Raw genomic sequence first — 12,763 nt, forward strand, 5'->3', positions numbered from 1 at the left:
CTGCAAAATGTCAGTTTTCCTCCTAAAATGGATCCCCCATCTCCTACTGGTACGCAAGGCTTCCATCACACTGACCACTGTTCTACCTAAGCAATCTTGTAGTTTTTGCACACTTTAAATAGACACCAAAAGTGTCAAATCAGACAAACTTTGGTACCTAAAAATTGTCCATGGGCAACACAACCTGTGAAGGCTTTTTAACTATGAATGATGGCCGGAGTTCGTGCCTGGACCCGGCGTTTTGCTTCCTTGCCTATTGTGTTACAGCTTTCTCTACCATTTAAAGGTGATAGAAATGCACTTATGTGGACATCATATTTGCGACCAATAAAGGAATGCAATTACACAATTTTGGATCCTTCTCTTCTATGAGCCATAGCCCTTGGTGATTACCCTCAGGACCTGCACCTGGCCTCACCTACCAACCAAGCCCATAGACCCACATGCTATACAGCTAAGGGGTCCACAGCATCTGGTAAGTGTGATTTGCCTTAGGGGAGTGATCACTGGAAACTGCATGAGCATTTTTGGGGATCCTTTCCTCTTTTACAGCCCCGTGAAGGATCATTAAGGAACTTTTACTGGACACATGCTTATGAATTATTGGATTGAAGTTTCACTGGTTGTACTTTATAAAGCTTTGCAGCAACATTGAGTCTATATTGACCACTTGTGGCATGAACCTTTAGTATTTTCTTGGGAGGATTACCAAGAACTTTCACTGGTCACATGTTTATGTGTGTAGAGATTGAATTTGCACTTTATACATTTTTTTGCAGCACTTATGGGCCTTCATTGGTCACCTGCTTTATGAATTTTTTCACATTCAAGCTTATATATTGGAGGAGATTTATTCGCCACTTGTGTGTTATTTATTGAATCCACATTGTATGTTCAACACTAGAATTTTTAGGGTGTATATCATTTTTATATAATTTTAGTTTATATATATTTTTACACATTTAATTCACCTACATACTATTTATACATATTCATTTATTTATTTACATCACAGTTTACACTCTAGCACCTTCTAATTGCTGTTGGGTTTGGGTGTTACGTTGTAAGGTCTACTAATTATTAATTTTTTCACATTGTGATGATCAGCAGCATACCCAATATTGGTGTCCACATGATCTATTAGGGCAGGGGTATCTTCATATTTGTTAATTGTATAACCCAATGGTTAAGCAGATCAGAAGCTGTGTCCGTCAATGAACATCAGAGAAATGGATTTTACGTTAAATCAAAAATCACATTTTTTTTCCAGTAATAAGATTTCCATGACTTACCCACAGACATTGACAGAAGCATTCCCAACTGTAGAGGGATGCGGTCATAGGGAATGCAGTTTATTCAGGAAAAGACCTCCCTACACACAGCTGTAAACACATAGAATACGTTTGAAGGGCTGAAAAATCTGACCTAGTCACCTGAAGACTACCACGTGTTCCTAAACTTAAAAAAATAGCTATGGGCCCCATTCACACCATATGCGTTGGGCAATGCAGTCCATATTCATAGACAAGACAAATACCTTATCTCCTCTTAGTTCAGTTTACACCAACATGCTGCTTTCGTATTTGTTAAAAAAAAAAAAAAAGATAAGCTTCGTTTTTTCGCAGTGCAGTGTATTGCAATACACTTCCCCCACTGACAAAGCCATCTCTTCTGCAGACAACCACTTTGTTGTTACAGCATTCTATCTAGGGGATTTAGAAAAAAAAGAAAAACAGTAAGAATTGTGTGGAAATTTGGGATACTATTTAATTAAGCATCTGCTTCAAACCTGTAGTTTATGGTCTTCATTTCAAAGGCACGACTTATCAGCACTCCCCCTACTTTCAGCAGAAGGAGAATAACACTTTCTTATGGAAATCTACATCTCCAAGTATAAAGGAAGGTATAATCTGAGCTACTTAGTATGGAATTTAGCAGTATTTTGGGCATGCATTTAAACAAATAAATGGGGACAGGGATTTAACTGATGCAGAACATTACTGTCCTCAGCAGGTAAAAACAAATGGGAATGTTTATGTTGCTGAGGACTTGGCTTGTGGAGTAGCTAATGCAGCTAAAGATTTTAGTTCTAAAAATGTAACAGTAGATAGCAGTGTATGTCATCATGTACACTGGGGGTCAGCAAGCTGTCGATGGGTAAATCAGGAACACGTCTCTGCTTTGTTGATCCTCCACCTCAGCCTCCGCGGCTCTTATCTTCACTGCAGAGTGGAGAATTAGGAGGAAGCATAGTACTGGATGGTGGGCAGGAGGGGGAGCTTTTCTAGCTAACCAGCAGGTGACTGGTTGCTAGGACATCAGGCAGTCCTAGTAACCAATCACCAGCTTGTTAATATGAAAAGTAACTCCTGCAGTTCCCGCCCTCCATCCAGTACTGGGCGAGCTAAGAGTGCGCTACCTTTACACACCGATGTGTGCTTGTGTGTTGGGGGGGGGGGGGGGAGAAATGATGTGAAGGGGCAGATTACACTGCTAAAGGGGGGGGGGTTGATATGAAGGGGAGCAGCGGACACTACAGTGGGGGGGGGGCAATGTGAAGGGGGCAGAGCACTACTGTGGGGGTTGAAAAAGGACACTAACGTGTGGGGGCAGAAGGGAGGACGACACTACAGTGGGGGGGGGGGGGGGGGTAGACTTTAGCCACACATCTACATCACTGAAAGAGAAGGCAGGTTGATATACTGATGAGTGATTCCTGTCATTTAAAACCATCCTCAACAATTGCAGATAAACATGGGTGGTACTTAATTCTACAGGGCATGTGGGTTTCTTCACCCCTTTATCCAATCAGATACAGTCAGTGTTTGGGTTATCTGACATCTGAGGACATGTAAAGCTGTCAGAATACAATAGCCTGCAGTTGATATTACTTCATCCATGCTAAGGAAGCAGTTTCTTATTCACCCTGCATGCTACATGAGACATAAAAAAGGTTGATAGGATCTATAACTGTACAGCTAGCCTTTGAGCACTTACTGACATCTTTATAGAGATCTATGCACATAAATCTTATTTAGCTCATTCCAGTCCAAGTTCAACTCATAGGGCTTTCAAGGAAAGAGACTGGGATTTGAGGGGGGGGGGTGTATGTCTTTCAGGATACATCTTGTCCTGGTGCAAGTCCAACCTCCTTGTCCTCCTCCAAACTTAAAGTTGATCTGAGGACTTTAAAAGTCTAGCAGTGTCATTTGCTGCCACTGGGGTGTTAGAGCCTGGCAGAAGAAGCCACCACAAGCTCGATTTATCGAATGCACAGAGTAGGTCATCCAACTTCAGAATGAAAACTGGAGATCATCTTTGTAAAGGAGAAAGAATTTTGTACATACACTGCGTTTTTCCCCCCTTCCATCTCCCAGGACAGCTCTGCCCTCTACAAGAAACACAAATCAGAGTTTAAAAGGCCCCCTCCTCTTCTCTGCCTCAGTTTTGGGTTTTCAGACCCCCGCACACACACCACAAGGTTGTTTTTTTTTCTTTGGCTCTGTACCTTGGGCTGCACCTTTACTGTAAGCCTAAAAATGAAATTGGCACCTGCCAGTCATTAAAAGGTAGAAGTATTTTGCAACAGAAAGCTCCCCCCCCATTCTTACTACTGTAAGTGTTCGCCACCCCTAATTCATCATACTATGACTGACAACAAATTTCACATATCACAAGATATATTTTGCATATAAATCTACAACTGATATTAGAGCTGCAAGATCTTTTAAACACCCTCCACGATCTTAAAATCTTAAGGCTACGTTCACATGTGGGCGTAGCGGATCACGGACAGAATCATCGCGATTCTTCCTGCGATCTGGAATCATTGCAAATCGCGGGACGCCTGTGCGATGTCCCATGATTTTCAATGGCACCCCAAACGCTGTGCGATGTTGCCGCGATTTCCGCCTGCCGAATCGCGGTAACATCGTGCAAACAGAATCGCGGGACACATGACGCCCAAAAAGGGACAGGAGCTTCTTTTGTGCGTCATGCATCCTGCGATTCTGTTTGCGCGATATTACCGCGATTCGGCAGGCGGAAATTGCGGCAACATCGCACAGCATTTAGGGTGCCATGTGAAGTCGCGTGCACCGCGACTTCGGCGCGACTTGCACGGACTTCATATAATGAATGTCTATGCAAGTCGCTCCGAGGTCGCCCCGAAGTAGTACAGGACCCTTTTTCTAAGTCGGAGCAACTTGTGTCACTCCTATTAGAACGGGTCCTGTAGCACTGCATGGACCGCGACTTGTCAGGCTGTGAATGGAGCCTCAACGTCATTTTTTCGTTTCATACAGACCTGTTCTCTGCTCACTCACAGCTGTCAAAAAAAAAAAAAGCCTCCAAATGTTTATCAACATTGTTAAGGCTGCTAGATAACTATAAACACACAATGTATAATTTCCTTCTTTTAAATCAAATGAATGAACTTCCAGCAGTGAGGGCAGTTTAACCTCTTAAAGACTAAGGCCCCTTTCACATGAACGGTTAGATTTCAGCTTTTAGCTGCGGAAAGAGGAACTTATTTACTCCAGCTAAATGCAGACAATGTATCCCTATGGCTCTGTTCACACACTGCGTTTAGCAACATTTTCATAACATACGGTTTTGTGCATTTAGGAAGAATTAAGTTGACAGCGTGCAGGAGCGATGTACCGCAGCTATCTGTATATAAACGCAGGTAATCACAGTACAAAGAAAAAAAAAGTAAACAGTTGCTATACAAAAGGCAAGAATTTACTGCCGCATGTAAACGCATGTAATCGTCACTTAATCGCAATGTACAAATTTGAATAATCTTTGTGCCAGGAGTGTTGGAATTTCAAAATAACAAAACATGCTTTTACCAGCGGCACAACAACCGCCCGTGAAGGGTGCCTAAGCCTTTTTCTGACACACTTGTTGCTTACAAGTTAAAATCTGTATTTTTTTTGCTAGAAAATTACTTAGAACCCCCAAACATTACAGATATTAGCAGAGACCCTAGAGAATAAAATGGGGATCATTGTATTTTTTTTGCGCAGAAGTCTTTCAAATGCAGTTTTTTGGAAAAAAATACACTTTAATGAATTTAAAAAAGTTAGCCCAATTTTTTTGTATAATGTAAAAGATGATGTTATGCCGAGAATCGTGATCTTTATTCCAAGCAAAAAAATTGTGGTTTTCATTTTGTCCAGAATCGTGCAGCTCTAATAGATATGCAAGTCTGACTCTGAAAAAGTACATAGTTACATGGTAAACCAAAGAGAATGATGAAATATTCATATGCAAAATACCTTATCAAATCCTTGTTCTTCCAATTTGCCTCCAAGAACTTCTCCAATCCCGGACAGTGCGGTGACTGGTTTATCGCCCATAGGCTCAGACACAAAGTCCCGATGCTTCTGGGAAGTGTGCGACATCTTTGCTGTAGAAATAACAAGCAGTAAGGACTGAGTAGTTGGCTACTTTGGCAAAGCAATATTTCAGATTTAGAAATTGCATGGGAGGATTTGGCAAGATCAGGATTACGTAGGTGGTCATTAACAAATCACAGGAATCACACTCAACTAGCAGAAATGCTCACTTTTTCATACAGAATGTAGAACTTACTAAAATAAATGTACGGGGGGGGGGGGTAATGCCAATCATTCCATTGTGGGCCCCACAAAGCTTTCTTCTGGTTCAGTCCACTGGCTGGAGAAGACCTCAAGGTGGGTAGAAACACAGCTGAGAACTAAGGTGCAAAGATCTCACCACTAGTATTACCAAGAGATGCAAGAAATCTGAGTGTGTCCACAAGAATCCATCTAAAATGGAAGCATCGGGTGGCATGCCCCTATAAAAGGCATCTAGAACATTATCTGTGCCATGATTGGACAGAGCAGCATGTTGGCCAAAGGCTCTTGCTGCCAATTGGAATGTGCTGCTACCAATGATACATTTAACCACTTAAGCCCCGGAAGATTTAACCCCCATTCCGACCAGGGTTTTTTTTGCGATTCGGCACTGCGTGACTTTAATGGACAATTGTACCTAAACGAATTTGACGTCCTTTTTTCCCACAAACAGAGCTTTCTTTTGGTGGTATTTGATCACCTGTGCGATTTTTACTTTTTGCGCTATAAACAAAAAAATAGCGTCAATTTTGCAAAAACAACAATATTTTTCACATTTTTTTTATATGAAATTCCCCAAAAAAAAAAAAAATGTAAAAATCAAAATTTTTTAACATTTTAGGCCAATTTGTTTTAGGCTACATATGTTTGGGAAAGAAAAAAAAAAAAAAAAAAAAAAAAAAACGCAAAAAGCGTATTTTGATTGGTTTGCGCAAAAGTTATTGCGTTTACTAACTAAGGGAAAGATTGTCATTTTTGGTGTTTTTTTTTTAACGCGTAATGTATACGTCACTTTGCCTGGCCGGGGCTGACCGCCGCAGTATATGTACTTGCGGCGGTCGGCAACCGGTTAATCAAATACTGTGCACTTTTCTTTGCCCGTTTCTTTTGCCATCCCACCGTGAGACCCTAGCGACCATTCGGCATGTCCACCGGCTGGCTGAAGACCCGGACAAAGCCGGATCTGGCATTAAAAGGGTCTCCAGTGTAGAAACCCGGAAGTGATGTCATGACATCACTTCGTTACTGGAGCCTTAAAGGTGCCAGATTTAAAAAAATTACAGTATTCAAAACAGCCAAACTCCTCTTGCTTTTAAGTTCAGAGGAGAAATCTGGGGTCTTATAGACCCCAGATCCCTCCATAAAGGAGTACCTGTCACTGCCTGTTACTGTCACAAAGGATGTTTACATTCCTTGTGACAGCAAAAAAATAAATAAAAAAGCAATCAAATTTTTTTTTAACCACTATATATACTGCGACAGGGCGACCCGGCTGCGCAAAATCATGTATAGGTATGCGATTTTGTGCAGGGTTTCTCGGAGCCCTCGCGACGCTGGAGCGCCACTCCTGCTGTGATCAGACACAGCAGGAGCCAATCAGCAGTTCCAGCGACCGTGATGGCCGCCAGCCATCCGTCTTCGTGCAGGGAAATGACAGAACGGCAGTCTGCCTATGTAAACGCCTGTAGACGCCTGTTCTCAGAGAGGGATCTTTTCCTCTAGCACATCCATTCCCCACATGGTTAGAAAGCATTCCCTAGGAGCACACTAAACCCCTTGATCACCCCTAGTGTTAACCCCTTCCCTGCCAGTGTCATTTATACAGTAGCAGTGCATTTCTTTCAGCACTGATCACTATTTGTGTCACTGGTCCCCAAAGTGTCACTTTGTGATGGACAAATCTGACACTAGACAAATCTGACACTATGTCGCAGTCCCGCTAAAAATCGCTGATCGCCGCCAAGATTAGTAAAAATATAGTAAAGTCCACAAATCTATCCCATAGTTTATAGATGCTATAACTTTTGCGCAAGCCAATCAAATTACACTTAGTAGGATTTTATTACCAAAAATATGTTGCAGAATACATATTGGCCTAAACTGATGAAAAAACCTTAGTTACTTACCGGTGACGGTATTTCTAAGAGCCTTTCAGGACAGCACCTGGAGAGAGCGCAGCTCCACCCAATCCACAGGAAACACTGCAAATAAAAACTCCTCCTCTTCCACCATGCCTCAGTCAGAGTAGCCTCCGACATGCTGGAAAACAAACTACCACAGGTTAAACATTTACAAATTATATTATATTATAAACAAAACCAAGGGGGGGTAGCTGCTGCTGTCCTGAAAGGCTCTTAGAAATACCGTCACCGGTAAGTAACTAAGGTTTTCTCAGATCGCCTTTCAGGACAGCACCTGGAGAGGATAAGCGAGTAACTTACACTTAGGGTGGGACCACTGCCTGCAGAACTTTTCTGCCAAAGGCTTGATCCTGAGCTGACAAGTCCAACCTGTAATGTCTAATAAAGGTTGAATAGCTGGACCATGTAGCTGCCTTGCAGATTTGATCAGGCGAAGCACCGGCCCTTTCAGCCCATGAGGTTGCCACAGACCTTGTAGAATGCGCCAAGATGCCTTCTGGAGGTTCTTCTCCTTGAGCTACATAAGCCTGTTCAATTGCCCATCTGAGCCATTTGCCTAAAGTGCTCTTTGATGCTTTTTCTCCTATACGGGACCCTGAGAAGATGACAAATAATGCATTTGTCTTTCTAAATTCCTTAGTTACCAGGAGGAACTGAAGTAAGCATCTCCTCACATCCAAGGTATGAAAGGATTCTTCCCGAGTATTACTAGGAGTTGAGGAGAAAGTTGGTAAGACAATTTCTTGTGATCTATGAAAAAATGAAGCAATCTTTGGAAGAAAGGCTGGGTCCGTTCTTAGGACTACTCGATCTGCAAAAATTGTCAAAAAAGGGTCTGAAATTGAGAGGGCCTGGATCTCACTGATCCTCCTGGCCGAGGTTATTGCTATCAAAAAGATAGTCTTCAAAATTAAATTCTTCAGGGAAGCCTCTTTTAAAGGTTCAAAAGGAAACTTAGTCAAACCTTGTAACACAATGGTCAAATCCCATTTGGGAAATACTTTAAGGGCTATTGGCCTGTTGCGGGCTAATGCCTTGAAAAAACGAATGATTAGAGTCTCCTGGGACAAAGTCTTTTCGAAAAAAACTGAAAGTGCCGCTACTTGCGTCTTTAAAGTACTTGCTGCTAGTCCTTTCTCCATTCCCTCATGGAGGAACTCAAGCACTGAAATTAAATTTTTTAATTCAAAATTTTTGCTGGAACACCAAAAGTTGTATTTTCTCCAGACTTTCAAGTAAATATCCCTAGTCACCTTCTTCCTGCTGGAGAGAAGGGTGGAGATAACTTTTTCTGACAGGCCTCTGGCTCTCAAGATGTCTTCTTCAGTAACCACGCTGTCAGTTGTAAGCGGTCCAGTTCTGGGTACACTAGGTTCCCCTGTGTCAACAGATCTCTCCTGTATGGAAGTTTCCAGGGAGGTTCTGAGGCAAGATTCAGTAGGAGGGCGAACCAAGGTCTCTTTGGCCAGTAAGGTGTAATCAGAATCAAGTTGGTCTTTTCTTCCCTGAACTTTTTGAGAACCAACGGAATCAGTTGGAATGGAGGGAAAGCGTAAGACAAACGGAAGTCCCATGGATGGGCTAGGGCATCCAAGCCCCAGTCCTGATCCTCTCTGTGTAGGGAAAAGAATCTTTGGACTTTGGTGTTCTGTTGACAAGCGAACAAATCTATTTGGGGAAGACCCCAGACTTCCACGATCTGCATGAATACTTCTTGATTCAGACTCCATTCTGATTCCAACACCTTTTTCCTGCTCAGCAGATCTGCTAGAAGGTTTTGTGACCCCTTCAGATGCACCGCTGTCAGAGAGGCTAGATTTTTCTCCGCCCAGGAGAGTAGCTGTATTGCCAGATCTGATAGCTGTCTGCTTCTTGTGCCTCCTTGCTTTGACACGTAGGCCACTGCTGTCATGTTGTCCGACAGAACTTGCACATGATGGCCCCTGACTGTCTGTTGAAAGGACCAAAGACCCAAAAGGATGGCTTTCAACTCCCGCCAGTTGGATGATTTCCTGGACTCTGCTTTGGACCATGTCCCTTGCATCATCCGGCCTTCCAGGTGGGCTCCCCAACCCCACGAACTGGCATCCGTCGTCAGACGTTTGTTCGTCTGGAAAGTCCATTGCAGACCTTCCAGATTTCTGGAATTCCTCCACCACCACAGAGATCTCTTTGCTTTCGTGGAGATTCTGATGGATTTCTCCAGATGTTCCGGGTATGACCAACTCTGCAGAATGTCTCTCTGGAGAAGACGGGAATGCAGTCTTGCCCACTGTACTGCAGGGATAGCGGCTGTGAGCAAGCCCAAAGCTGCCATGGCCGACCTGACAGTAACCTGATGATTGGTTTGTAATCGAGCAACTGCGTTCTGAGTCTTCTCGATCTTTTCTTGAGGTAGAAACACCTTCTGGAGGACCGAATCTATTCTGTATCCCAGAAATTTTATCTGCTGAGATGGAATCAAGCTGGATTTCTCCAAATTCATGAGCCACCCCAGACTCTCTAGGTGGTCCTGAGTCTCCTGAAGGTGTACCAACGCCTGGCTCTTGGACTCTGCAAAAATTAGCAGATCGTCCAGGTAAGGGACAATTGAAATACCCCTCAGCCTTAATGGCTCTAGGGCATCCGCCATTACCTTGGTAAACACCCTTGGAGAAGATGAGAGGCCAAAGGGGAGGGCTCTGAACTGCAGATGCCAGACCGATTCCCCGAGATTGACCGCCAGCCTTAGGAATTTCTGGCACTCCTGATTTATTGGGATGTGCAGGTAAGCGTCCCTCAGATCCAAGGATGCCATGAAACAGTTTGGGGACAACAGTTTGGTCACTGAATAAATGGTGTCCATCCTGAAGTGCTTGTACCGAATTGATCTGTTTAGGATTTTCAAATTTAGGATCATTCGGTACTTGCCTGAGGGTTTTTTCACTAGAAAGATCTGAGAATAAAACCCACGGCCTTGTTGCCCCTCGGGGACTTGGATAATCACTTCCTGTTGAATCAGCTCTTGTAAAAGAGACATCATTGAGGAAGCCTCTTCCGGATCCCTTGGAAGGGGAGTAACATGGAATCTGCTTGGAGGTGTCTCCGAAAACTCCAGTTTGTATCCTTGAGCCACTATATTCTTTACAAAGGGGCTTGCGGATACCTCTTCCCAACGTGGGAGGAACCATAACAGCCTTCCTCCCACTGGAAGACTGTTGTCACTTGCTTTTATTGGCCTGGTCAGGTGGTCTAAAGAGGACTCCACCTTTCCCTTTGCCTTTATGGGAGGTCCATCTTGATCTCTGATCTTGTTCACGACCTCTGTTGGTTTGTTGAACAGAACGAAATCTCTTCTTAGGAGGCGATTTCTTTTTTGACGGAAAGGCCTTCTTCTTATCCGCCGTTCTGTCAAGAATTGCTTCCAATTCAGGCCCGAAAAGCAAGTCACCGGCAAAAGGTAAACCACAGAGTTTCACCTTAGAAGCTGAATCACCTGTCCAGGTTTTCAACCAGACCGCCCTCCTGGCAGAGTTGACGAGGGCTGCTGACCTGGCAGACATTTTGATAGACTCAGCAGAAGCATCGGCCATATATTTTACTGCCTTTAGGAGCAGCGGAAATGAATCCAGGAGATCTTTCCTTGCTGTTCCCGCCTCCACATGCCCTTTAAGTTGTTCGAGCCAGCACTCAAGATTTCTGGCTACCACCGTGGAGGCCATGGCCGGCTTAAGGCTGGACGTAGAGGAATCCCAAGCCTTTTTAAGGAGAGAATCTGCCCTTTTATCCATGGTGTCTTTCAGAACACCCATGTCCTCGAACGCCAAATCCGTGCGGCGAGACACCTGAGAAAAAGCAGCATCCACTCTGGGCTTCTTGTTCCATAGGTGCGCCGTATCCTCTTCAAACGGAAATCTCCTTCTTAGGGATTTAGAGAAAAAAGGGGCCCTCTCTGGGTCCTTCCACTCTTTTTCAATAGATTCCGTAAGGACTTTATGAACAGGAAAAACCCTGCGCTTTGTCTGTTCAAGGCCCTGGTACATTTTGTCATGAAGTGAAACTTGCACCTTTTCTTCTGCGATTTCCAACGTGGTGTAAATCGCTTTCAGCAACTCATCAACCTCTTCCAAGGATAATTTGTATCTGGAAGAACTAGCCACCTCTTCCTTCTCTTCCTCCTCTGAATCCCTGATGGAACAGAGAGCACTCTCCCCCTCATCTTCTGAATCGCTTGACACTGCAGACTTAGAAGTAGACGGCTGGGAAGATGTACCACCCGTTTGTTGGGAATCTGATAGAACTTGTGGCGTCCTGGATAACAGGGAACGAACTGAGGACAGGGTGTCTGTGAGTTCTTTAAATGAAGATATGAATTCATTATTCTGCTGACTAGACTCTTCCTTCACAAGGTCAGCAATACATGCTTTACAAAGTGGCTTCACCCAGGAATCTCTGAGTGGATTCTTGCATGAAGGGCATTTCCTTGATGCTGGGGCTCTTGTCTTCACTGTGGCTTTAACCTAGTAAAGAAAAAGCCACCATGAAAGCCCAATAACCACTATAAAAGAAAACCACCACCTAGTGATTTCTTGCAAGGGAGAAAATCGTGACCCACACCAAAAAGGATCAGAAGAAAAGACTCCCAGATGCATATATATCCTGTTAGACTGGGAACAGTTACTCAGTCTACAGGGCAGGCTCCAAAGGAGGAAGGAAGAAACCCCACAATAAAAGCTCACACAGTAAAGAAAAAAGAGGCACCACTGCACCTCTCCTACCTGAGCTTGGCCGGCGCTGGCGGTGCCTGCTTCCACCGTCGCTGCAGACTTTTCCTCCATGTTGTTGAAAAGCGCAGCTTGCTGGCAGATCTCTCCATTTAAATACCGCTTCCCGCGTCCTCCTCTGTGGACCGGAAGCGCCGACCTCGTGACCTGCCTCTGACCCCTGCGTGTATTGCGGTTGGAGCAAACGCCGCCACGCCCCCACCGGAAGTCCCGTCCACCGGAAGTGACGCCGCGCGTCCCCGGGATCAGAGTCCGAAAGTGCGGGAGATTCGAATGCCAAAAGCGGCTCCCCGCCCGCCGACCGGCCGAAGCGCGGACCTCTGACGCCCGGACCGGATCCTCCGATGGGTTTCAGCTCCCCTGAGCGAACGAGGTGAGAGGCTCCGGAGCATACCCCCTTTGACACTCCAGGGAGGGGAGCTGGGATGGTCTCCATGCTGAAACAGCAAACAAAAACTGGGCAACAAATCCTTCT

At 44.4% G+C, this 12,763-nt stretch overlaps 1 protein-coding gene across 1 annotated transcript in view; it reads right to left on the reverse strand.

Annotated features, from left to right (window-relative positions):
• The window catches only part of LOC309550999 (barrier-to-autointegration factor-like protein), a 33,185-nt gene that overhangs the window by 9,596 nt on the left and 10,826 nt on the right, over positions 1-12,763 (reverse strand). The window contains exon 2 of the mRNA XM_082251417.1: positions 5,283-5,413. Within this exon, the coding sequence (XP_082107543.1) occupies positions 5,283-5,408 (126 nt within the window). The 5' untranslated portion in view covers positions 5,409-5,413. The remainder of the gene's footprint in view (positions 1-5,282; positions 5,414-12,763) is intronic.

The sequence above is a fragment of the Pelophylax lessonae genome, assembly GCF_965119305.1.
Source record: "Pelophylax lessonae genome assembly, chromosome: 3".
Classification (NCBI taxonomy): Eukaryota; Metazoa; Chordata; class Amphibia; order Anura; family Ranidae; genus Pelophylax; species Pelophylax lessonae.